The following is a 27,541-nucleotide window of genomic DNA, read 5'->3' as shown; positions in this document are numbered from 1 at the left end:
AAGAAACAAATCTGTTCCATTTTTCAGTTTATTCTTCTGTATGCTAAGTTTTTTTTTTCTAAATCGAATGTTTAATGGTTCAAAACCTTATAGGTTTTATTCAGATAAATCAACTCATGAAAAATTGCTAGTCATAATCTCAGAATCTTGTTTCTGTGTGAACTAGGGTGAAAACTTTCACAAGGCTAATTTTAACATTAGATCTTGCTGTTAAACTGGATCAAATCCGGTAAATATAGGGCACTTCCCCGCCATGCAGGAAATGCTCATTGAGCACCTATGCGCAACAGGGGCACTGGAATCTCATTTGCTTCCCAACCACATCAAATAAGCTCAGGATTGCAAGTGTCATCAGGTTGGCACTTCGCAGCATTGAGCAAATACACTGTATAATCTTCAGAGAAGTATAGCAGCATGTTTTGGTCGCTGTTAACTATGCAGTAATTTAGGATTTTTTTCCCCCTAATTTATTGAGCCAGCATGCAGTTGAGAGATAGTGTAGCTAAGAGAGCTTTGCACAGGAAGTCAGGAGTCCTGGGCCCTTCTCCATCTGTACTCTTTCTCAAAGACACGATGTGGCTCTGGGCACATCACTACCCCCTTCTCTAAGCATGGATCATTCACCCGGAAAATGAAGGCTTCAGCTGGGGATGACGAGGTGCAGGGAGGAGCGGGGACTGCAGAAGCAGATAGACCGAGATTGGAATCTGGGTTTCCTGTCTCTGGTTTTATTGTTTTAGGGAAATTATTTAGTCTCTCTGGGTTTCTGCTCTGCTTACTAGAGTTTATCATAAAAATGAAATGGAATATGGAAATAGTTTGTAAACTATAAAGTATCATGTGAGTATAAGGCATTATTAGTATTATTACTATCTGAACTGGTTGACATTATTGATAGATATTGGAAGGATGCATCAAAATGCCCATGTACTGTTCTAATAGGAGATTATCAACATCCTTTCTGCCATCGTTAAAGTCACATTGGGTAAGAATTTCCCGTGTGTCTTTATAATTTATTGCAAAGTGAAAAACACAGTCTGCAAAACAGTATGTCAGATGTGATTTTATTAAAAGTTATATACACAAAGATAAAGGGCTATACAATAGAAACTCGGTATGTATTTGGTAAAAGAAAAATGCAATGTATATTAACTGAGCACCTTTACTACTGATAGGTACTGTTCTAGGAGCTGGGCCTATACCGTTAGTTACACTTTCAGTCCATTGGATGAGACAAATAATAAAGAACAAATCTATTATGTAATACATATTGTTAGGTGCTTCGAAGAAAAATAAAGCAGGGTGAGGGGGCAGAGAGTCAAGGCGCTGCTACGTTGGTCAGGTGGCCAGGGAGGGGCCCTCTGACCTATTGGTGGTCGGTTGGAGACGCGCTGCAGGGAACTGCTGGGAGGAGACTGTGCCGATGGAGGGAACATCACACGCTGTGGCCCGAGGCAGCTCCACCCCAAAACGTTAACAGTAATTATCCCCAGGTGCTGAAAAATGTGTAGATTTTTAATTTTCCCCTCTATACTTTTCTGTTTTTCAAACATTTTTATTTTTTATTTTTTTTTTATCATGAGCAAATGTCTATCATTAGAAAAATAAACTCCACAGGTATACTGAAAGACAAAGTAACCTTAAGAAAAACGTTCAGAAGCAGTGTTAAAAATTTACATCATCTATAAGTTTGTTTTTATGGTTTTAGCACCAAGAATCTGAGTTGGTGGTGAGAAGGAAGGAAACAGGACCACTTCTGCGGGGCAGTGAAGTTTCAAGAAGCGTTTAACCTTGGCAGTCCGCGTGGGCTGTCCGGAGGGCCGCGGAGCCGCCCTGCTTCGGCGCCCGCCCCGTTGGAGCCCTGCTGCAGGGCTGTGCGAGCGCCTCCCGGGACGGCTGTGCGGGCCGTGTGCCGGTGTGGCCCCGGAAGCGGTGTATTTTAGGAGATCTTTAAAAATATGGGATTAAAGGTGCCAGGTAAAACTAGTCTCACCATTTTGTCTCATTTATGCAGCTCTAAGAACATATCTGCTACACAGAGAATGGAATGTTACAAAACGCACCTTCCGTCTCTTTTTGAGTCCAGGTGAGAATTAACGAAAAGCTCAGAGACGGCACTCCAGCTATCCAGCCTGTCGCTGCAAAGCAGATAGAAGAAGGAGACGTCCTCTGGTTTATACAGGGGAAAAAATGCACATTTAAGGCTTTTTATTCTCACTTCTATCCCATCTATTTGCACCAAGATCTTCTAGTACAGAACGTACATGTAACATCAGTTTAGATAAAAATGCTTTCAAAGTAAAATGTTTCCATTACTTAGAGTGATTAGCAATACCTATGAGCTCGGTGCAAGAAAATGAAACCCCCAAAATGCAAGGTAGTGATCCCGTCCAAAGGAGATGCCGGCTTGCTGCTGTTGTTCGTCAGAATGGTTCCTTCCACGAGAAAACCGTTTGCATTACTATAAACTATTTTAAAATTGTACAATATTTTGTAACCAGTTAAAATCACAGCCCTTTTGAACAGTAGGTGGGGAGATTAAGGGGCTGCATAAGGTTGTAAAAATATTTTCATCCATTCTTTCTAATAAGTAGAAGAGAAAGCTACAAAAAAGAAATCACCTCCTTGTGTGATATATACAATTTTGCCCTTTTGAGACTTTGATGACGGTGGCACAGAATCACAGAATATATCCCTGTTGCTCTGGATAGCAGAACTTAACAATAAAGACATTCATGTATTTTTCTTATCTAACCTCCCCCAAATTAGAGACTTGTTTCACTTGCTCCATTTATTAAAAACAGGTTAATTATAAAACAGAAAACAGAAAGAAAAAGTCACCAGTAAGAAGCAAGCACTGTTAACACTTGGGGGGTCCATTATTATAGCCTTGTGTGTGTGTGCACATATAATGCATACATTTTTAAAAAGTCATGCAGTTGCAAAATATGCTTCTTCACTTTATAAATATAATTGTCTTTTCTTTTAATGTAACATATTCTCCTAATACATGATTTTTTTAAAAATAGCTTTTTGAGGTATAACAGACATTCAAACACTGCATATATTTAAGGTGTATAATTTGATAACTTTTGATACTTGTATACATTGAAGAGACTACTTTCATACTCAACACAGTGAAGCTACCCATCACCCCCAGAACCTTCCTTCTGCTGCTTTGTGATCCTTATACTCCTCCTTACTTCCCCAGCCCATGTCCCCAAGGCAACCACTGATCTGCTTTTTGTCACTGTAGTTTGTATTGTCCAGGGTGTTATGTAAATGGATATGTACTCTTTCTTGTCTGGATTTTTTCATTCAGCCTATATATGGAGATTCCTGCACATCTCTGAGTTTATCAGTCGTTCATTCCTTTTCATTTCTGAGTAGTATTCCATCATAAGGATGTCCCACAGTTTCTTTACCAGCCGCTGCTGACAACAGGCATTTGGCCGTTTCCAGTTTGGGGCCGTCACACATGACGCTGCTGTGAAAGTTCACGTGAAAGTCTTGTGTGCATACTTTCTTTGTACTCGGGTGAATGACTAGCAGTGGAATGACTGGACTGTATAGTGGATGTGGTGACAATTTTTAAATTGCTGTACAGGGTCCCTCTAGATGGCTACTCCATAATTTTTAAGCAATACCCTGTTGTTGAACATTTAGATCTTTCTGGCTTTTCACTATTGTTGCAAATGATTTATAAAGTTTTGGCTTAGGAATGCGGCTATAGCTATTGAACTTAAAAAACAAACCGAAAAATGAGTAGAAAGACACTGTAAATGAGACCTGGAAATGGAGAATATGTTGTCAGGTAATTTTGAGTTTTTCAGTGTTTGCAAAGTAGGTATTTTGCGTCATCTGCTGGGAAGCAAAGCAGCATGAATCTTTAAATGAACAAAAATTTGAATTTGAATATCAAATTTATTTTGCAACTAAAGGAAGGTCGGCTGCTTTGTTGTTGAGTTTATGGGACCATGATTTCATCATAACGTTCTTCATGAGACAACCGCAATAAACTTGGGTGTGGCCTTTGTTTCTGGGAGCTATAATTAGCCATCTGCTATTCTTTATAACATGTTGTTAAATTTTAAAAAAATCTTAAAATGTAGCATTTTACTCACTTTTTTCTCTCGATATGTATGCATGCACACATATATGTGATGTATACAGGGACAAGGGTGGAAGTGAAACAAAATGTTAACAAAATGGGTAAGAAATGCTCAGGGAAATCACCGTCAAAAAGACCCCCAAACCAAAAACACTGTTCTGTGCATAGATGCCAAAGCTATTATTTTTCTGTGCTATGTGTAGGGTCTTCTTAGAACAAAACACATTTTTTTTTACCAACAGATTTTTAAACAGCAGGGACATGCTTATTATTTACTGTTTTGGTATCTTTCCCTCATTTACATAAATACCCCAGAAACCAGCAGTTTAAAACTAATAAAAGCCAGGGCCCTCCATCAAGTGTAATAAAGTTTCACAACCACGAGTTAGACTGTTAGAGTGAAAAATAAACCTATATATGTGGTTATCAAGGGGTTTGGGGGAAAGTGTATAATCACATTTCAAAGTTAGAACTTTCATTTGAAGAAGCAATGCAATCATAATACTTAAACATTTATGTAGAATACTTCATCTTTGAAACATTCTCTTAATATTGGTCAATTAATCTCTGCTGCTTCCCTAAGGAGCAGGTATTACTATCTGCCATTTTTCTAGTTAGAAAATTGAGGAAGGTATGATCAGCCCACCGAGAGGAAGGGCTGGGGAGACAAGTTTCTGGCCCTCATTGTGCCGTGGCTCCTTGGGACGCAGCTCCCAGGAGAACAGGTCAGACTTCTGTTCCTCGTTGGTGCAGAGAAACAGGAGGCCAACCTGCCTGAGGCTTTCAGACACAGTTTTGCCCTCTGAGGTCACCGTTTGGAAAGAATGGGACATGGCAGAAGCGCATCTGGACCAGCAGTGCATGGGGCCAGACTTCTCCCAGTGAGTTAAGCAAAATCAAATACCTCCTGCCTCTCCAAACCTGCACCCTCACAATATCTTGGCAACTCAGTTTATAGTTTTTCAAATCAGATTTACTATGACTGGTACATTTAAAGAGTTGGACAAATGTGTTATGCACATTCCAGCCAGAGAAACAGTAAAATAAAACCAATGAACATTTACATTTTGGGAAATAGAATTTACGTATGCTTGAGGAATTCTAAAAGGTAAACATTTAAATGTTAAAATACTTATTACCTTCCCCACAGGGACAGTGTTGGAAATTAATGAGATAATAAATGTGAAATGCTTTGAGCTTTTTTAGAAGAAAGGTGCCAGATGAACACAAATGATTATTAATTGTTAAAGCTTTCAGATGGTTTATCTGAAATATATTACTTACAATAAAATATACCTTTTTATACTTGAAAAATAAGATACTTGAGATTCTTAGGATGACATAGCTGAACCTGCTCTCCAAAGTCTTCCTGGGTCGCCCCACATCCTGTTGGAAGTTTTTTTGAGCCCTTCCCCATTTTCGTGACCTCACACCCATCTTTCAGACGAAACTATGGGGTGCACTGCCCAGTCTCCACGCTCCCTGCAGCACCACCCCCACCCTGCCAGTCCTCTGCAAGGTCTCACGGACCCTAGGTCACTGGGGAGCTCCGCAGACACCACCTCCTCTGCCCCTGATTTCTGTGATCACATCACTGTGACACCCCACGCTGCTGTCAATTGTGCAAGCTGATTTCATTAGCAGGAGGTGTGTGTGTAAGTTAAACTGTCCTGAACTTGAAGCCACACAAGAATTTGTTATAAAAGAGTGCAAGCCCTTTGAACGATCTGGGACAAGCAACATTCAACTTCCTGCAGAGCATGCGGAATGTGTGGTAACAGAGTGCAGACCCCAAACTTCACTTAGCCTAAGACTCGGGATGCAACACCCTCGTAAATCTCTTTTTTCTCGTATGTAAGATGGAGACAGGGGTAGTACCTACTCACAGGTGTTGTTGTTGGAAAGATGAGACAGAGTGATGTATATAAAACTTCTGGTGCTGTACGCCCCTAGCCCATAAGGTAATGTAAGTAGATAGTGGAAGGTGGGTAAGTAGATACCACAGTTTGCCATTAAATGTCATCTATTTCGGTTCTTTAAAATCCATATGAAATGGGTGACCTGTAAAGGGAGGTACTTATTATGTCCCAATAATGTGTTCCATAATGGTAGTATGGTTCATTTCTCAAACCGCTGCAAACATTCAATATTACACAATGGGTTATTTCTCATGCAAAGATAGCTCTACTGTTAAATGTTTGCTTCCCCCTAAATGGCACATGAGTTAATAAAAAAACTCTTATTGGCAAATACTTCATTTTTCTCTTTAGAGTAGTAAAAACCAAGTAATCGAGATTAATTTATGTTTGGGAGACACTGTACACATAGATACAGTGTTTTCAAACTTACCTGGGTTTACCAATAGCACGATGCCTTTGCCGCGCATGTGTGCTAAAAGATAATGGGCTATGCTTCTTTTCAAATGTTCTGTAATTAAAGCATTTCACTAATTTAATCTGGTCCTCTGGCTTCTTCCACTTAATTACTTGAAGTGATTGTTTTATTATACCAATTTTTCTCCTTTCACTTTGAAGCCATAGGTTTTTAGGTAGAGAAACTTACTCACTTTCTAGGGAGACCTGAATCTGCGTATCAGGCCTGAATTTGGAAAAAGGCATTCTGTGTGCATGCAGAGAAGGAAAGTGCATTGTGTGAGAAACCCATCATGTGGGTAAAAAAAAAAAAAAAAGGTACGGGAGAGTGAACTCATTTGACTATTGCCAGCAGCTTGAGGTTCAAGAGTGCTAATCAGAATCCACACACACAACTTCCCTGATAGATTTCACAGTTTTGTTCAGTTAAGAGGGGATCGAGCCGCGTGAAAGGTCCACTGCTGTGCTGAACAAAACAGAGACAGTTTTCTTTTAAAGTCCAGAGCAGATGAGAGCCATAAGGAGACAGAGGGTTTCATTTACTCTCAGGACACGATCGTGCCAGTGAACTAATGAGTCTCTTGGACCTTATGTTGCTCTGGCTTCAATCGAGGGGAGATTCTAATGGGCATGTAGTACTTCCTATCCGTCAAGTGTCTGGACAATGGGCCCCCTCATATGGATCAGAGCGATCTGGCAAGAAAAAGAGGTCATCCTTGTACCTAGCACAGGAGGGAAACCTGGCTAATTAATGTATTTCCAACTATAGCGAGACAAAAGCTGACACACACAGACACACGTTAATTTTATTGCAGAAATGCAGCCTGTGGCTGAGGCATAGTTGAAAAATTATGGAAATCCCATAAGTAAAGAATACTCCTTCTTTCCCCAGCATACTCCAATATTTATAAAGATATCATTCTTTAAAACAACTATGTAATGTTGCTGTTGACACTTGCTTCTTTCCCTTTTTGTTAAAGCTGGATGATGAGTAAATATTTTGCACAACTGTGAAGCAAATGCTGAGAGTTAATGTCAGCACTGCATACTTTTAACAATTCGCCCTTTAAAGGTGCTGTTGAACTAAGCTTGTAAAAATCCTGCTGCTGTGTTCAGTGGAGAAGGAGAGGATACAAATGTTTGTTCAAGCTGCAGGGCTCGAGTTACACTGTATCTTAAACTAAGAGCAGATACTGCCCCCTAGACAAATTCTGATGCTTTAGTTAACTAGGTATTGGCTTGCCTTAATTTTTTGAAAAATAGCAACAATAAACAATAGTGGTTTGGTACAATAAAAATACAATGAATGATAGAGGGTCTCTTTAAAAATCTATACAAATGTAATTTTCTTTTAGAAAAGATGTTTTTGTTTGTTTTGGCAAATATCAATGATTAAGCTTTTATTTAATTTTTTTTTTATGTGCAGAAGACAAATTACTATTAGAAATAGGAGGAGAAAACTTTATAAAGCTTTAAAAACAAAATCTCCATTATCTTGAAATTTAGGAAGAGGTAGATACAGAAGTGATATCAGTAAGACTTCTACATTTCTTGTTAGTTATTTTTTTTCCCAGAGTCTGGAAAGAGGAAGAGATTGTTCAATACTCTCAAGTGAAAATGCAAATAGGTTTTGGTTTAATAAGTGAAATAAACATTTTTTTTAAAACAGAGCATTACATTATAATCTGTTCTGATATACCTCTTAGCAAACAAAGCAAACTAACTTTTTCTCTTCACCTCTTTTATTCCTAACAGTAAAAGAAATGTTGCCTTTTCTTGGCTCCAGATTGGAATCCAGAATCAGTAATGTATTCCAGGATCATTCACCTATCAGGATTAGAGAGCTTTTCTTTTTTAAACCATCTTTGGACCGTAGCTGTTCTTCAAATCTCAGTTTGTTTTCCTCTGTTACTCCTAGAATGACTTCAATGTCGTTAATGGCGGCCTGTAAATGAACAATAAAAAAAATAATCATTACTTAAACACCTCTTGCAACTCTTCTCTCCAGCCCGCCATGCCCAGGCATTTGCTCCCTTTTGGAGGCGTGTATGGTTTAGCCCCCTTCGGCTCCCCGTGTGCCCTGCCAGCCAGCACCCGGCTACAAACTGTTGGCTATCATCAGTCTCGATGAAATCAGTACAAAAACTGAGAGTAAGAACTTGGAAACATTTATAGAAATTTCAATGGCTATTAAATGTAATAATGAAAGAAATGGGCTTATATTTTATACATCTTTAATTTTTTAATTTTTCTAATAATTCATTTTTGTTGTATTTTACAATGTTGACCCATTATAGGTCAGAAAAAACAAAACAAATAATTTGAGAGTCACTGGTCCAGCCACCCTAAAATGATGGCTGGTAGGCTGATGGGAGTATTTATTTCTATTGGTTTCTGGGGAAAAAAATGGCACCTTTCCATTTTATTTTATTTGGCTATTCTTTTTATTGAGGTAGAATTTACATACCATAAAATTCATCCTTATAAATTGTACAATTCAGTGGTTTTTAATGTATTCACAAGTGCCCACCAGTACTATGTAATTCCAGAACATTTTCATCACCTTTAATAAAAAGTCTATGTATATTAGCAACCATTCTGCATCTCACCCTTCCCTAGCTCTTGGCAACTGCTAATCTACTTTCTGTCTCTATTGATTTGCCTGCTCTGGACCTTCCATAGCAATGGGATCAGACTATATGTGGCCTTCTGAGTCAGGCGTCTTTCACTTAGCTTTTTGTTTTCAAGATTCATCAATGTTATTGCTTGTGTCAGAACTTTATTTTGTCTTTATGGCTGAATGATATTCCACTGTACCTATTATCTATTTTTGCTTTGATTGCTTGCTCTTCAGGTATCATGTCTAAGAAACAATTGAAACCACAAGGTCATGAAGTTTTGCACCTATGTATTCATTGTGTGGAGTGTTAGCCATACAATATAATGCAGTTCACCCATTTATCCGTTGATGGACATCTGGGTTGTTCTACTTTTTGGTTATTACGAATAAGCTTCTATGAACATGAATGCACAAGTTTTTGTGTGAATGTGTTTTCAGTTTTCTTGGGTGTATACTTAGGCATGGAAATGCTGGGTCATATGGTGTGTTTATGTTTAACTTTTTGAGTAACCGTGAAACAACACACGGCAGTGACACCATTTTACATTTCTACCAACAATACAGGAGGGTTCTATATTTATGCCAACTCTCATTATTGTCTGCCTTTTTATTGTAGCCATCTTAGGTGTGAAATGGTATCTTACTGTGGTTTTGATTTACATTTTCCTGGTGGCTAACGATGCTGAGCATTTCTTCATGTACTTATTGGCCATTTGTATATCTTCCTTGAAGAAATGTCTATTGAAATCCTTTGCTCACTTTTATTTTTTTACTTTTTTCTCAACTTTGTTTTAATGGGTCTCAAAATTCTGCGACAGATTTTGGTCAAGTTGTTTCCATTAAAAAGTACTGATTTTAAAAACTAATAACTTAAAAACTGCCACACACATGCAAAAAACCCAAATGGTCTATGAAACATTCTCCTTTCCTTCTGAAGGTTTTATGATACATTGTAATCATTAACCAGCCCTTTACTATTAACTTAAATGGCCAATTGAGACAAACATTTCTGAGACCATTCTCTCACCACCAGTTAAGACTGAGGTGGCAAGCATTGGGGATAATACTCATTGAAAGGCCTTCTGAGCTTTCTGGGCAGACTTGGCGACTTTGCCAACTCCAGCTGCCTTCTTGTCCACACCACCACACCACCAGCAGCTGTCTGTCTCACATAACAAACAGCAAAGCGGCCCAGAGGATGGTCAGAGGAGCTTTCAGCTCACTCGGGCTTGCCAGGAACCCTATCAACGATGGCAGCTTCACCAGATTTCAAAAGCTTTGGGCCATCTTCCACCATTTTCCCAGACTGATGACCAATCTTCTCCTTCAGCTCAGCAGATTTGTAAGCAATGTGACTATGTGACAATCCAGAACAGGTGCACTTCCAGCACTGATTTGGCCTGGATGATTCGGGATAATAACCTGAGCTGTGAAGCCAGCTGCTTCCATTGGTGGGTCATTTTTGCTGTCACCAGCCACTTTGCCAGGACAGATGTCTTTGACAGACACATTCTCAATGTTGAAGATCATGTTGTCCCCAGGAAGAGCTTCACTCAAAGTTTCATGGTGCATTTCAACAAACGTTACTTCCATTGTAATGTGGACTGGAGCAAAGGTGATCACCCTTTGAGGTTTGACAACACCAGCCTCCATTCGGCCCACAGGGACAGCACCAATGCTGCCAATTTTGTAGACATCCTGGAGGGGCAGACGCAGGGCCTTGTCAGTTGGACGAGTTGGTGGCAGGATGCAATCCAGAGCTTTGAGCAGTGTGGTTCCACTGGCACTGCCATCTTTATGGGTGACTTTCCATGTCATGTTAGCACTTGGCTCCAGCATGTTGTCACCACTCCAACCAGAAATCGTCACAAGTGCTACTGTGTCAGAGTTGTAGCCCATTTTCTTAACGTAGGTGCTGACTTCTTTAACAACATCCTTGTATCTCTTCTGGCTGTAGGGCGGCTCAGTGGAATCCATTTTGTTAACACCAACAGTCAGATGTTTCACACCCAGTGTGTAAGCCAGCAGGGCACACTCATGGGTCTGCCCATTCTTGGAGATCCCTGCTTCAAACTCACCAACACCAGCAGCAACAATCAGGACAGCACGGTCAGCCCGGATGTGCCTGTCATTGTGTTTTTGATAGTCTCTGTGTCCTGGGGCATCCATGATGCTCACATAGTCCTTGCTGGTCTCAGATTTCCACAGGGAGATATCAATGGTGACACCACGCTTACATTCAGCTTTCAGTTTACCCAAGGCCCAGGCACACTGCAAGGAGCCCTTCCCCATCTCAGCAGCCTCTTTCTCAAATGTTTCGATGGTTCTTGTGTCGATCCCACCGCGTTTGCAGATCAGATGGCCGGTAGTGGTGGACTTGCTGGGGTCTGTGTGTCCAATGACCAGAATGTTGATATGAGTCTTCTCCTTTCCTGGTTTGGCTTTGATTCAGTGGTGGTTTTTCATGACACCTGTGTTCTGGCAGCAAATCTGTTGCGAAAAATCCCTTTGCTCACTTTTAAATTGAGTTATCTTTCTATTGTTGAGTTGCAAGAGTAATTTATATACTGTGGGTGCTAGAGCCTTATCAGTTATATGACTGGAAAATATTTTCTCCCATTCTGTAAGTTATTTTTTCACTTTCTTAATAGTGTCCTTTGTGCACAAACATTTTTCATTTTTATGAAATCCAACTTACTATTTTTACTTTGGTTTCTTGTACTTAAGGAATCCTGTCTAAGAAACCATTTTTAACCACAAGATCATGAAGATTTATACCTATGTTTTCTCCTAATTTTTGTAGTTTTGGCACTTACATTTAAGTGTTTGGTGCATTTTACTTAATTTTTGTATATGCCATGTGGAATAGAGGTGCAACTTCAGGTAGGTGAATGTCCATTTTTTTCCAGGACCACTTATTAAAAATAGTGCTGTTGTATTTTACAAAAGTATTGCTGTGGTATTTTACACAAGGATTTTACGAAGCTATTCTTTTCCCATTGAATTATTTTGGCATCCTTGATGAAAATCAGTTGACTACACATGTATGGGTTTATTTTGGACTCACAATGCTACTCCCTCAATCTAGAGGTTCATTCTTATGCCAGTACGCCACTGTGCTGATTGATCACTGTAGCTTTGCAGTAAGTTTTAAGATTGAGAAGTATGAGTCCACTGACTTTGTGGGGTTTTTTTTCAAGATTATTTTGATTATCTTGTGTCCCTTCATTTCCCTGTGAATCTTAGGATCATCGTGTACATTTTTGCAATAAAGCCAGTTGGGATTCTGATAGGCATTGCATCGAATCTGCAGATTAATTTTTAGAGTATTGCCATCTTAACAAGAATAAGTCTTCCAGTCCATGGAAAGAGTATCTTTCCATTCACTTGGGCCTTCTTTCTTTTATGATGCTTTGTAGTTTTTAGTGGATAGAGCTTGTATTTTGTTAAATTCATTACTAAGTACTTTATGAGCATAGATCTTTTAGGACCAGTGAAAGGTGATATAACACTGTGTCTATTTTTTATTGAATCTTCTCAGTCATGTTGTCCACAAAGCAGCGGTCAACCTTGCGACTCATAACATCGCATGAAGGAGTGAAGTACCATTGTCATCGTTGCCATGACAAGAGGGACCGGGCCCTCACTCAGGAAAACAATGTATCAAGAATTATATTCTCATGGAGCTTTTGTTGGGCTTCCCATTTAAGAGAAAAATGATGTGGTTTCCAATGGAGTCTTTGGAGTTACTTGACCCATTCAAACATGGTGAAGGCTCAGTCAGGCTGGAAATCAGATAAAAACCCTGAAAATCAATACCAAGGGTTCATTTCTGTTCAGCTGGTATCTTAAAAACTCTCGTACAGATCCTGCTCCTGTTGTCTGGAGTTCAGAGACATCGAGCTGGTGACGCATGACTGGATTATCGGAACCAGTAAGGCCATTTAAAGGCCATTGGGGAGACTCGGAGGCTAACGATGAACGTTCACCCCACTTTGGAAAGGGTGGAGCACAGGGCCCACGTGTGTGCTGAGGCTTTCTGCTGCTCCTCCCCACACACGCTGCTCTTCCTGGCCTCAGACTTCCCTGCCTCTAGAAGTCCGGGCTGGCCAGGAGTCCCTAGGCAGACACTGACGGGAGGCAGGTCACGTTCAGAACTTCGGGCTGTGACCGTCTCTGTTTTGGCTCCATTGTGACATTTCAATTTCACCCCCACCGTCAGAAAGCCCTGCTGCATCATAATTTGGGTTTGGAAATGGTAGCAAGTTAAAATAAGTCTACTATATTTCAAAGAAAAAGTTTCAAACTATTAAATTTAACTAACAGGTTCAGCGAAAAACCTTACAATATTGACCCTGCACACTGTAAAAATGACTGCTTACAATAAAAAAATGGTTTAGCACTTGTTTACAATACAGCATGAGGTATTTTTAGCCCTTGTGTAGAAATCAACCAAAATCGTTAGTTAATTAACACCTCACCTTAAAATTGGTCTCGCCTTGCATATTAGGTGCTGATATTTCTTGATGGATGATGAAGAGATTGCGAGCAAAGGTCATGAGGACCCCCTGGAGATCCTCACCGATTGTTCTGTTAATGATATCCAAACAAATGAGTTTACCAACGATTCCCCTCACATGCTTAAAAACAATCGCCCTCTCATTTGTGCCTGTCTGGTGAAGGAATTTAATGAGTATTTTCAATCTCACAAGGTGGCAATCTTCAGGGAGATATGAAAGATGAGCCTCCATTTTAACTTGTCAACAAAAAGGATTTGTGTAATAAATATTTTTTATTAATCAACTTAGCAGAATATAGGAATAGATTCATGAGGACAGTAGTAGTAGCTCATTTTAAAAATTAAGTTAGTTTAATAGAATTGCTGGTAAGTGTAATTCATGCCTAACAATTCTCTTGTCTACAGAGTCATTTGCACCTCAGCATTATTTTCTACTTCACGTACACAAGTGACTCCTGCTACTTATAATGCGCCCCACCCACTTTCAGAGGAGAATGTGCCCCATTCACGGACAGTTATCTTTTTAAAGCCGAACACACATTTTAAGAAGATTTCAGCCATGATTGGTGCAGCTTAGTGGGCTGGGCATCATGCTGCAAATTGAAAGGGTGCTGGTTTGATTCCCAGTCAGGGCACATGCCTGGGCTGGGGGCCAGGTCCCTGGTTGGGGATGTGCAAGAGGCAACTGATTGATGTTTCTCTCACACAGATGTTTCTCTCCCTCTCCTTCTCCCTCCTTTCCCCTTGCTCTAAGAATAAATAAATAAAAATCTTTAAAAAAATTGATTCCAAAGACAACCTGCAGACCATCCTGTAGAATTACACTGTGGTTAGTGAACATTCCCAGACAACAAGGTTATTAGAAGTTTTAATCTGGAAACAAAACTCCAGGGCATTTTTTTCTAGGTATTTTTCGAACTTTGCTTATCAAAGGAAAAGAACAGGTTGAAGGAATGGGTTAATTTTTTAAAAATTGTTATGTCTGGAGGGGGTGAACCTAGAAAGCTAGCTGTCCCTTAAGGCAGCTGGAAAAAACTTTGGAATTGCTTCTTCCTTAGCTGTCACCTGCAGAACAAGCCAGCTTATGTGTGAGACACAGGCCTTTTAGAATGGCTGCCTTCCAACCTGAGCGTGCATCCCCTTGGGTCGGGGTGGGATTGGAAAGCTTCCCAGGCCCCAGGGCAGGAGACCAGGGCCCTCTGTCCTGTCCTGTCACTGACCATGTAACTTTGGGGGAAGTGATTTAACCCCTCTGGGTCTTCACTGCTGTAGCTCTGAAATGGAGGAATTGGGCTAGATCAGGGCTCCCACACTTGCTGAGCTCCACTGCCCAAACCCAAGGATGGCCCACCCCACCCTTTATAGCTCCTGAGTATTAATCTCTCTTCTTTTAGGAGGATAAATGTCACTCAAGGCAACCTCAGGGTTGATAATTTAAAAAAAATGGATTTGTGTGCGAGGAAAATGGAGACAACTGTACTTGAACAACAATAAAAGAATAATAAATAAAAAAATGGAGTTGTGTTTTTTTCCCATAGGGTCAGTACATCTCAGACCCCAGGTGCTTCTAAAACCGCAGACTCCTGGGCTCCGCCCCAGGTCAACAAGGTTGGAACCTTTGGGTTTGGAATCCAGGATTATGTAGTGTCACCAAGCCCCCCAGGTAATTCTTATATATACTAAAGATTGAGGCCTGTATTTTAACAAATTATAGGTGAGGGTACGTGTGTGTGCCTGCATGTGTGAGTGGGGCCCACACATGGATCTGTGCCCCTCTCGCCACCCCTCCTCAGTCTGCAGGGGGTCCTGGCTCTAAGCTTGGGAACCAAGAGGCTGGGTGAACTTGAAGCCCTTTGTCTATTAATTAATTCATTTCTAGAACTGCCTTCACTTTCCCTTCCCTGAAATTTTCCCTCAGAATCCACTGTTCTGAGAAATACCCTATTATAAATGGAACTGGTATGGAGCTACCCTGGCAAAGCTAAACCACAAAATCCTGGTCTGTAAGGTCATTCCGTCTTGGAGCCCTCACCTTTCCTAAGGAGGTGGCCAGTGACAGTCTATACCCAGTGTCACCCGATGGCCGTAAAGCCAAACAAGCCCAGCCACTGCACGGAAGGCCTCTCCTTAAGTCTCCAGAGGAAATGAAGCGACACGAAAGGGGAGAAAACAAAAGCTTCTGTCTATTCATCTTTTTTCAATATGAGTTAGAGAAAATGAGGACCACCTCCTGGCCATTGTCTATTTAAAGTTTTCTATTCTCAACCTCCACGTCCACACCTTAGTGTGATCCCTGATACACTAGCTGTAATTCCACCCTTTTATCTCACATTCAGGAAAGCACAACGGGATGCAAGTGAGAAGCTCGGTGATAACCTTCAATCCTGTCTAATGTCCAGGGAAAGTCAACCAGCCAGCTTGGTACAAACTTGCGCAAGTGGCCTAGCTCCTGACAGTAAGCTGAGAATCTCTATATTCCATGCAAGGTTCCAGGGTGGCCACACGATGTAGTAGTCATTGTGGTGTAGAGAAAGGAATACTAGATTCAAGGTCAGGAGACACAATCCAGTGTGTGACCCCAGAAAATCACATCCCCTCTCTAAGCCTCAGTTTCCCTTCTACATAATGAGGGTCAGTTGAGAGCCATGGTCCTCCCTTGCTCTAATATACTCTGGCTCTAGGACTGCAGGAAGGAACGAGAACATAATGGGACAGAAGAGAGTAGGCAAGGCCCTGGGGGGTCTCTCAGAAGGCCCATGTCAGCATGTAGGAAGTGTGAGTAGCGATACCCATCTAGAAGGTGCCCCAATAGGACTATTCCTACTACCAAAGCTAGTCTGTGGGTCAGGGCCTCCTCGCCAGAAATCTCAGGGGCACATGGAGGCACAGGTGGGTGGGTCCTTCTCGGTCTAATTATTCATTCTGTAGGTTTCAGCATCAAGTGAACGTTGCTGCTTGGTTAGTTTGATGATTGAGAGTTTTGTTTTTCACAGCACAGTCTCTTCTTCCGGCTCCTAAATTCTGGGGTCCTCTTGCCTGGCCCCTGTGTGCCCTAGTACCCACCTGGATAAAGCTTCCCCGGGCCCACCTCAGGATCTCTGCCTCTGCCCTGTGAACACTGTCCTCGTCTCATCCTGCGCATTCTGGGACACAGGCCCTGTTTCCGAGTGTCAGTTTCCACCAATGGGCTCCCTTCCTGCCGTCCCCTTGTCATCCCGGGTCTCTGAAAGCAGCCTCCTCTTTGAGCTCCCACGGTCACGCTCCTTCCACCTAGTCCTCAGGTTGTCCTTTTACTCCTTGCAGTTGGAACCTTCCTGGCTGATTGCTTGTCTGGCTGTTCTCCCCTCCTGAAGGGCACTCACCCCTCCCAGCCTCATCCCTGGTGCACGAGGGTCTGTCCAGTTTCAGTCCCAGCCCAGCTTGTCATTTTCAGTCCATCTTCCACACCAGCCAGTGCCCGGCAAGGCGAATTCATGTCTCTGTGTTGTGACTTCTAGTTCTTTTTTTTTTTTAATCCTCACCTGAGGACATGCTGACTGATTTTAGAGACAGGGTGAGGGAGAGAAACAGCAATGTGAGGGAGTAACATCAATCAGTTGCCTCTCATACGTGCCCTGACCAGGGATCTCTTGTATGTGCCTGTGGGGGACCGAACCCACAACCCAGGCATGTGCCCCGACCGGGAATCAAACCTATAACTCTTTTGTCTATGAGACGATGTTCCAACCAAGTGAGCCATACCAGCCAGGGCTGACTTCCAGTTCTTGTACAATACTTAAGTAACCCATTGTCTGAATTCCTGAGGTTAGAAGTGTACTAGAACCTTGAACCTTACCTGCTTAGTTAGAATCATAACTATACAAATTTCTTATTTCCCAGCTTGCCAACCTCAAATCCAGTTAAGTGCTTGGTTTTCCCAGTCCTAGTAACTGCCTGGTATCCTTTGCCCTGCCATAGTCCTGGCATCAAAGTGACAAGTTTGGAGGGAGTAGGACGGGAAATACTTGATCTCTGGTGCTCTGGCTACCGGTAAGCTGCTGCTCCCCTTTCCTGGCTCATCAGGAGTGGACGTGCTGCACCATATTTACTCACTTAGTTAGTTACCCAGTGTCCACCCCGCCACCATATCAGCTTGTGGGGCAGGCACCTCTCCTTTGGTTCACTGCTGTGTGCCCCACACCTGGATCTGTGCCTGGCATAACTGGTTCAGTGCTCTTAAATTTTCTCATAGGTGAGGGTAGGGCAGGGAGGGAGCTGAAGGACAGAACAGCATTGACAAGCGAGGGCAGCTCCCTCCCCGCACGTGTGAAGAGGGGCTGCGGCTCCATTGTCATCCTGGGTGTGAGTATGTGCTCATTGGAATGTTGCGGATCGAGTTGTCAGTTGCTGTTGTGGCCCTGGCTGTGTAGCAACAGGCTGGGGAAGAGAGCCGAAATGAATAGTGAGGGGACTCTTTTAATGGGATCCAGTAAGTTTCACAAGATCACGGGACCTTGGGGAAAGGTTGGGACTGGAGGGCAGGACTCAAACAGCCAGCTTCTCCTCTTCTTGGTGAGCAGAAGCTTTTAAGACTGTAAGCACTAGATCAAATTGTAGCCACATCCTAGCTCCAAAGGGGAAGAAACCACAACATTCGCATCAATTCAGAGGGACCAGTGCGGGTGCGCAGATGGTGCCTGCAGTAGCCTGATAGCACTTCAGTAACACAGAGGGCTGTGCTGTGGATGGGGGTTGAGATCTGTCCTGTGCGCATCTTTGCCTGTTTCCGTGTGCACCAGTTAGGACCAGTGTCTAGGAGACTGAGCATCTGGGGAGAAACTGAGACTGTTCAGGAGCATTGATACTTAATATAGGAATTGGCTCTTGCTTGGTCAGTTTTTTTATGAGGCCAGATCTTAGTGTGTCTGTGTGTTTCAATATGAGGTCACATTGCTTTAGAATGATGTTCTAAAGAGAGACATGTAGGGCAGAAACAGTTTCCCAATAAATTAGGAAGATGTAAAGGCACCAAATAACCACATATTCCAGGATATGGAATAGGACACAATTGAAGATGGTGGCTCTAAAGTTCTGAGTCCCAACTGAGGAGATGACCCTGCTAGCTCTGCAGTCCCCCCTGGAGAGAAATTTGCAGGAAACAGGGAAATGTAGAGAAACCTTCTGAGTGCGAGCAGCAGGACCCTTCTCAGCATGTGTGTGTCTTGAGAAGCCTGCACTGGGGCCAAAACTGGGTCTGGGGAGGGCCTATGGACCCTGCCTTTTGTGGGGGCATCTTGCCAAAGTCACCAGGATGCATTCCTCAGCATGCCAGCAAGCCTCCCACCACCACAGCCTCTGAGCTGGTTCACCCTCAGTCAGACTTCGTGTGTGTGTGTGTGTGTGTGTGTGTGTGTGTGTGTGTGTTTGAGTGTAATGTGTTGTTGAAGTGAGCCTTACTCATCAGTCTGGATAATTAATCGATTATATTTATGAACCTCCACTGACATATCTAAAGCCATTTTATAAAATACTTGAAGATCTAAATAGAATAAGATTAACTTCCAATAAATCAGCATGCTGATTCAAGTGCGTGAGAAGCATCATATGTATTGCCTGTTAGAGTCTATTTTCTTAGCTCATTACATCTCATAGACATGCGTCATACTCACAATATTCCCAGCCTGTCCCTCTTCAGGTGTTCGTATAGTATGAAAACAGTTCCTTGTTTGTCCTATAAAATTTGAACAGGGAGAAAAGAAGTAGCATGTTATGTTGAAAACAAACTAAAGAAAATATACCGCACTAAGACCACTAAGAGCGATTTGAATCAAAGCCTAAAGCTGCCTGCGAATACTGTGAGAACCACATCTGGAAAGGCTGTCTCCAGAACATATGGAGTAGATGTGTTCTAGGATGGTGGGTTTCTTAAAAAACTGAGATGTAATTTACATATGTCATTGTGTAAAGTTAAGGTGTACAACATGTTCATTTGATATAAGCCTTCTATCACATCACATAGTTATTTCTGTTTTGCAATGAGAATGTTGAAGAGTCAGCCTTTTACGATTTTGAAGTATACGACGTAGGATTCTGACTATCATCACTAGGCTGTACGTTGGATCTCCGGGATCTACTCATCTTCTAGTGGCAAGCGTGTGCCCCTTAACACGCAGCTCCATTTCTCAGCTGCCCCCCACCCGTGGTAACCCCCATTCCACTCTCTGTTTCTATGGGTCTGGCTTTTTGGATTCCACATATAAGTGATACTGTACAACATTTGTCTTTGGCTTATCTAATTTTGCATAGTATGCTCAAGGTCCATCCACGTTGTTGCAAACAGAAGGATTTCCCTTTTTCTCATGACTGAACAATATTCCATTGCATATGGATCTTCTTTCATCCATTCATCCATCAGTGGACACTTGGGTTGTTTCCATATTTGGCTATTTTGAAAAATGCTGCCATGAACACAGGGGTATGGATATCTCTTTGAGATGGTAATTTTGTTTCCTTTGGACAGATACCCAGAAGTGGAATTCTTGGGTTATATGGTAGTTTTTAAAAATTTTTTTGAGGAACCTCTTTAGTGGCTGAACCAACTTACATTGTCACCAACAGTGCACAGGGCTCCCTTTACACCTCCACTGACACTTGCTCTCTCTGGTCCAGGGCAAGGTGTTTGGGGAAGTCAGATCCTCAGAATGTCTGCATCAGAATCACTGAGTGTGCTCGTGACAATGCATTTTCGTGGGCATCACCCAAGCTTAGGGTCCCTGGGAGGGGACTTGCCTTTCAGCTCATTTCCTAGGTGACTCTTGAGCCCGCCAAAATTTGAAGCCGCTGCTCTAAGGGCAATGGTGGAAAATAGAAGCAATTTGTTGTGTGGAAATAATTCATATTTCAGTGGAAAACAGTGTGTTTTCTTGACTCTATGGGAGATATTTCGCAGCTGCAGGTTATAGATGACTGAGAGACAAGCAGATTCTGTCCAGAATTTTGTTTATTTTTCTTCCTGCTCCCTTTGTGGGAAAACCAGTTTTGTGTGGTTTGCATGTTCATTTCAATATTCCTGATCTATAAAGATGTCTGTTTTGGGATTCCTTTTTGTACTGGTTATAACGTGCTTAATTCTTCTCTGTTAAGTAACATCTTCATCATCTGTTTAATTTTGTATCTGTATGAGAAGCATTCTTTTATTCTGTTTTGAAAATTACCTTTTACTAGTTTTCTCCAAAACCATAAAAGTTAACACCAGAGTTGTCCAATAGTGGAAATGGCTGCCCCATGAAGTGGTGAACTTCTCATTTCAGGAAGTACAAAAAGAAAACAATTTGGGGATTTGGTAAAAGATATCCCAAGCCCAAATTATGAATGCCTACTGACTCCCCATTGTATCAGGAAATCTGGGCATTGGACTAGACATTGGACTAGAACGGTGGCTCTCAATGCTGGCCGCACACCAGAATCATCCAAATGCTTTAAAAAATACAATGCTGGTCCCCCCACCTCTAGAAATCCTGATTTTGTTGGTCTAGAGTGGGCCCTGGGTACAGTGTCATGCTGAGCCATTTTGAAGCCTGAGGCAAAGGAAAAATCAGTATGTTTTCATTTAAATTGTTGATATTGTTATGGGTTTTTGCATTCATTTATTTTTTCACATATTGCATTGTAACATCATTCATCTTAATTTCTGAGGGTCTGTGTGTGTGTGTTACCATAAGTTTTATGTTCTGGCTAAGTGCCTCGCTGGCCTCACCCAACCCCTGGCCCTGCCTGGGCATCTGTGCTTTGCAAAGCTCCTCACTTAGGCCGTTCTAAGGGGCAGCCAGGGTTGAGGGCCACTGACTGACTGTCTGCAGGGTGTCTCATATGCTTTACTGTGCTGTCCAGTGTGGCGGCCATGAGGTACGTGGCACTGCTGAGAACTTGAGATATTAGTTATCGAGACTGAGATGTGTTGTAGCTTTCCAAAACTTAGTACAGAAAATAAACTATCTCAATAATTTCCATACTCATTGCATGTTGAAATGATAATATTAGCTTTCTGTTTGGGGAGCATCCTTTTCTTGATACTAATTTCTGAATCAATGAGATAAGCTAGGTTATGCTGCAGTAATTAAAAAACAAACAAACAAACAATTCTTAGTGGTTTATAACAGCAGAAGTGTGGTTTGGACTCATGTTCCACGTCCCACATGGGTTGGCGGGGTTTCCGGTCACTGCTGGAACACCTGGGGACCCAGGTGAAGGAAGGCCCGTCTCGGTGCGCGTCCATGATTTCTGAGGCAGGGGCAGGACACGGCAACTCGTGAAGCGGCTCTCACAGGCTTCTGTGTAGAAAGGACGGACTTCATGTCTGCTCATATTTCACTGGCCAGACCAAGTTACGAGGCCATTCCTGGCTTCAGGGACAGGGAGGAGGATGTATAATTTTGTTGTGGGCCTGGAAGGAGGAGAATCAGATGGTTCTGAACAGTCCTTATGATTGGCACCATGGGAACATCCTGGCCTCAGGAAATGACTGCTGGTGGTGGTGGAACTCTCCGGGGCCATGGCACACTGCCCCTGAGTGTGGGGGACCGGCCCTGCCCCACACTGTCGAGGGCAGTAAACAGGACACTTTCCTCCACGTGGCCTTCACTCAAACTCCCTTTCACTAGGAAATCAGTGGGGGTAGTCTGGAGCACTGCAGAATCCCCAAGCATGACACCTACCACGTTGCTTACACCCTCGGCAATGCTTCCTTCCAGTATTCAGCAAGGAAGAATAAACTCCTATGGTGATCTCATTTCCCTTTTTTGTTTTTCCCTGAGATTTTGGACAAGAAACATCGGTTGAAATTCTGGGACAATAATGGGAAGAAAAACATAATGTCGAGCATAAGGACTTCCAAGGATTCTCTTTTTGGTAGTGATATATTGCTAATGTTCCTTCTTTTTCTGGGAAGGGCACCAATATTAAATTTGACTGGGAGTGGGAGCCAGTAGCAGAGGTGACACTGACCTTTTTAGACTCAGCGTAACCCAAGGAGGCAATAGAAGCTTAGAGAAGCCGATGGTTAAACATAGCTGTTTTCTTCTTTTGTAAGGTAGTCGTGGTGGCTATGAAGAAGTTTGTGCTTCTTTAGCTAAGAAATACACAAGGGGTACCTAGATGGAGTATTTTATTTGAAATGTTTCCCAGAATTCTTAGATGGGTTGGTGATAATAGTTTAGAATACAGACAGCTGTTAGTGGGGGAAAGGCACACAGGGGACTGCTTGGTGGAAGAGAAGAGTCATGTTTGACTTTGTGGAAACTATTGATTGAAATGTCAATTCCACAGAATGACTGGATGCATGACCTCGGGAAAGCGCTTAAACTCTTTGAGCCTAAATTCTTCAGTGTGATCTGCTAGAAGCAATGCCTTCTTACAAAAGAAATATGAAGATGAAAGAGATAATGAAGCAGTAGCGCTCAGTTCAGTGCCAGCACGTAGTAGGTGCTCTGTAAAGGCTAAGACAGGGAGTTAAGAAGACAAGTGGACGGTTCTGACCAGGGATGGACCCCACAGTCTGAAAAGATAAGAACCCACCTCAGGAAAACTAGAGCAAGGACATTGTTGAGGAATTTCCAAATTTTCCAAGTAGTCACATGACTCTCTTTTTTCTTTCTTCAGATTTTTAGGACCCTGTTTTTCTTCTTTCTTTCTTTCTTCTTGTACTTCTGTTTGTTATTTGATTTTTTTTTCTTTCCGTTTATCCTGTCCTCCTTATTTTTTAAAATGGATTTTTCCAGTTTCTGGATTTTATCCTGTCTTTTCTTCTGTTACTTTTTTCTTCATATGGTTCTACCACTTCATTGCCCTCAGTTCATAGTTTTCTTTCTCTTCCATTTCATATCTCATCTTTTAAAAAAATATTTTTTATCCTCACCTGAGGACATTTTTTCATTGCTCTTAGAGAGGGAGGAGAGAGAAACAGCATTGTGAGAGAGAAGCATTGATTGGTTGCCTTCTCGTATGTACCCCGACCGGGATGGAACCCACAACCTGGCTATGTGCCCTGACCAGGAATCGAACCCGTAGCCTTTTGGTCTATGGGATGACATTCCAACCATCCCGAGCCACACTGGCCAGGGCTCATATCTCATCTTGTATAAGTTGTTCAGCACAGCACAGGTGCCCTGGAGGCAGAGTCATGTTCTCAGTGCCTCTCCACCCGTCTGGACGCCTCCTCGCCCTTAGGGGAACTTCTCCCTCGCACCGCACACTGTTCCCCTGGAGCCATGGCAGTCTGTTTCCTGCACTCAGACTTGTTCTTAGAAACAAATCTGATCGACTCAGAGCCACAAAGGTATAAATAACATAAAATGTGGTGCTTTACTTTTCCCAGGAGTATTGGAACTTCAATTAAATACAAAGCCTTTAGCCAAAGAAATAAATCTCTAATAATTCCAGGCAGTAGAAAGTTATGGAGCACGTTTTCTTCTAGGCAGGACACTTTCCCTCCCTGCCACATATGCCTATTCCCAGAGCTTGTTCTACTTTGATAATTTAGAAGAAAATAAAACAGATAGATTCGGATAACGTTAAAGTTAGATGTAGCCAACTTCTGGTACATGGAAGTGTTTTAGTCTAATCAGTTTGAGGCTGAAAACTATTTAATTCCAAAGGGATTGTGTTGAGCAGCTGTAACAATTAATTTCAGGTAAATCGGTTCAATCTGGCTTTTCTCATTCTTCCTATATTTTACTAATGTTAACGTAATGTGCAAGGGAATATGCGCTCCATTATACACACTTGCAAACAGCGTGAATCAGCCTAGCCCAAGGGCCTCATGTTCTCTGCCGCGGCCTGCGGTGTGGTGGAGGTCACCAAGCGCCGGTAGGGCCATCCTCTTCGCTGCTGGCCTTGTGCGTAAGGTCTATATGCTTTTCAAAGCATAAGTGGACCTTTACATAGCCTATAGGACCTATAAAAAGACCTGACCCCTGAAAATTTCTATATGTCCTCAAGTAGGAAAAATAAAAATAAATATAGAACTCAGTATCTGCAAATCAAAACATTTGATCAGTTGGTTATTGCCCAGTTCTGATGTCATTATCTATAAATTACATGTAATGCGAGTGGTAAATATACTTTAATATGTTTGCTGTGATGTGTAATGGGTCTTCCACAAGTGAGAGTGCACGGGGCACTCGGGTCGTGAATAGCCATGTGTCAGAGACTTGAAAATCAGAACTGAAGTGCAGGAACATGAAACTATTTCTCCCAGTAACATGAGTCTCTAGGCACAAAATGAAGTTTCTGGTTTGGGTAGGAGATATTATATTTCACTTGCCCCCATCCATCTGAGCAGGGAGCATCAATATCATTAAAAATAGACAAAAAAAATGGGAGAAATTGCTTTTATTAGAACTCTTTCTTGGAAGAAACTGCTATACGTAGGGAGAAGGAGGCTGCTATGAACTGAATTGCATGCCCCTCCCCCACAATTCACAGGTTGAACCCCTAACCCCCATGTGACTATATTGGAAACTGGGCCTTTAAGGAGAGAATTAAGGTTAAACGAGGTTGTAAGGTGGAGCCCTGTCCAGATAGAACTGGTGTCCTTATATAAGAGGTTGCAGAGACACCAGAACACTCTCTTTCTCTCTCTGTGTGTCTGTCTGCCGTGTTAGGACACAGGAGGAGGCGGCCTTCTACAAGCCAGGGAGGGAGCCCTCACTTTGGACCGAATGGCCCAGCATCTTCTCCACAGACTTCCCCGCCCCAGGATTGTGAGAGATGGATTTCTGTTGTGTGTTTGTGACGGCAGTCCGAGCAGACTAAGACGAGGATGGACCTTGATAAGCAGCTTTGCGTGGGATCAGGGTGCTTGTGGCATGCTTTGGGATCAAGAGATGGTCCCCCAAATTCCTCTTACGTCTGGTGAGCTACAGAGCTTTTGCTTTACCAAAGTGGGTGTGCGAGTTTGAGGACAGAGCTGAACTTGCCAGGGCGAAGTGCCACTCCCTATGGAGCTGCCTTTCTACCCTTCCCTGAGCAGCACCCAGCCTTCCCCTAAGAACACATCCAACTACTGCTTAAAGAATCTCTGTTTGAAGGGGCCTCAGATTATTAGCTGCCTAAATCGTCCACACACCTGTATTTATTTGGTCTAGTCCCAGCTAACTGTCACCCTTCATACCTCGATGTCATAGCCGATGCCATGGGCCTTACACATCTGGAGAAAAACGTAGTGGAAAAACAGAGAGAGATGGTTGTGCCTCAGCTGGGTGGTCATCACTGCGTAGCGATGGGTGGCCTGCGACTGGAAAAGACTGAGACTGAGTATAAGACTCTCTATAGAATGTTTACATAGACTTCTGCTTTTAGAATAGTTGTAGATGGATGGAAAGTTACGCAGATGATACGGAGTCAGTGTTTACCCCTATTGCTAACACCTCGCAGTAACAGTACATTTGCCGGGACTGACAAATGAAATCACTCTATTCCTGTTAACTTAAGTCCATACCATGTTTCCATTTTATTAGTCCCCCTTTCTGGTTCCAGGATCCCCTCTGCCTATGGTGTTATATTTAGTTGTCTTGTGTCTTCAGGTCCTTCTGCTCTGTGACAGTTTTTCAGACTTTTCCTTATTTTTGATGATCTTTTAACAGTTTTGAGGAACACTGTGCAGCTATTTCATAAAATGCTTCTCAGTTTTGGCTTGCCTGGTGCTTTTCTCATGAGTAGAACGGGGTGATGTGTTTTTGGGGGGAACTGTCTCGGGGAACTGCCGTTTTCATCCACTGGTGTTAAGGGTACTTGTATCAACACGACTGATGAGGCCACTCTTGACCTTCTGGGGAAGGTAGTTTCACTGCAGATATACTTTCCCCCTTTCCATAATGTATTCTTCGGAAGAAGGTCACTAAATACAGTCTACCTCCTTGAGAATTGTTCGAATTGTTATTTCAGTGGTTTATTTGTTTGGGAAACTGCTATTCTTTATTTGCCTATCAGTGGGTGCTGCCCTAAGGAGGCTGGTTATAGTAGGCCTAAAATATTTCAATTACAATGTTTCCTAAAACATTTAAGATTTAACATGTACAAGAGAAAGCATTGGATCCTGGTCATTCTGTAGCGTATCCTCTGTGAGATATGATGTCCTTCTTTGACAAGAAGCTATGTTTGTCCTCAGATAACTGGAAATTTGGAGAGCAGCACACATGGCCGTGGCCAACCTCTGGGCATAGAAAGTGGAAGTGTCTGGCTCAGATTTTGACTTTGGGGACCTCAAGTGCTGGTCAACCAGGTGCCTGCCCTAGTGCAGTACTTGGTTCAGGAGAAGGAAAAAGAGACGCTGCTGGTTCCCAGCTGGCTGCAGAGATCACAAGGCCTGATACCACCTGCTGTGACACCTCTCTCTCTCCCTCCCTCTCTCTCTCTCCCTCTCTCTCTCTGTCTCTGGGATCACACAGGGGAACTGCAGCTGACTGCGCACCCAGCGGAAAACAAACATCTCACATGCACACATACACACATCTTATGTTCAACTTTTGAGACATGTTTCTCCCACATGCTATGTTCCTTCAACACTTGATAACATATCACATCTGATGGTCACCCTTCCAGGACTATTAACTAAGCCTGCTCTTCCCACATGTGCTCAGAGTCCCCATCTATAAAACCTCCAGGCTCCCCAGGCTCTGCATCTTGAACCATGAGCCTCTGTTGGTACTGTGCCACGTGTAGCCACTGGGAAGGCTCTTTCACAAAAGAAAATCTGTTTGAGCCGCCAATGCCCCACAGCTGTACTTCGTTATCACCTGGACCTATGGTGAGTTGAGCACAACACAGGCAATCAGTGTTTTTTGCATGAAAGAAAGAATGGATAAATGAGGTATATAGTAAGTGGATAGCATTTCCCTCTGACTTGAGACTTCAAAGGATATAATTCATGGGACTTCCAGTGA

At 42.5% G+C, this 27,541-nt stretch overlaps 2 protein-coding genes across 2 annotated transcripts in view; both read right to left on the bottom strand.

Moving 5' to 3' along the window:
• Positions 1-10,170: 10,170 nt before the first annotated feature.
• LOC123807869 (elongation factor 1-alpha 1-like) lies at positions 10,171-13,662 on the bottom strand. Its single transcript, XM_045821944.1, is given in 4 exon segments — positions 10,171-10,244; positions 10,247-10,462; positions 10,465-11,544; positions 13,602-13,662. Coding segments are annotated over 4 exon segments (1,431 nt in total).
• Positions 13,663-13,681: 19 nt separating this feature from the next.
• The window catches only part of IQCH (IQ motif containing H), a 118,336-nt gene continuing 104,476 nt past the window's right edge, over positions 13,682-27,541 (bottom strand). The window contains exon 12 of the mRNA XM_045821943.1: positions 13,682-13,693. Within this exon, the coding sequence (XP_045677899.1) occupies positions 13,682-13,693 (12 nt within the window). The remainder of the gene's footprint in view (positions 13,694-27,541) is intronic.

Source organism: Phyllostomus hastatus, unplaced genomic scaffold (genome assembly GCF_019186645.2).
Source record: "Phyllostomus hastatus isolate PE091 unplaced genomic scaffold, TTU_PhHast_1.1 phas_scaffold_501, whole genome shotgun sequence".
Taxonomy (NCBI): domain Eukaryota; kingdom Metazoa; phylum Chordata; class Mammalia; order Chiroptera; family Phyllostomidae; genus Phyllostomus; species Phyllostomus hastatus.
Note: the sequence above shows the minus strand (reverse complement) of the source record. Positions and strands in the feature narration are given on the sequence as shown.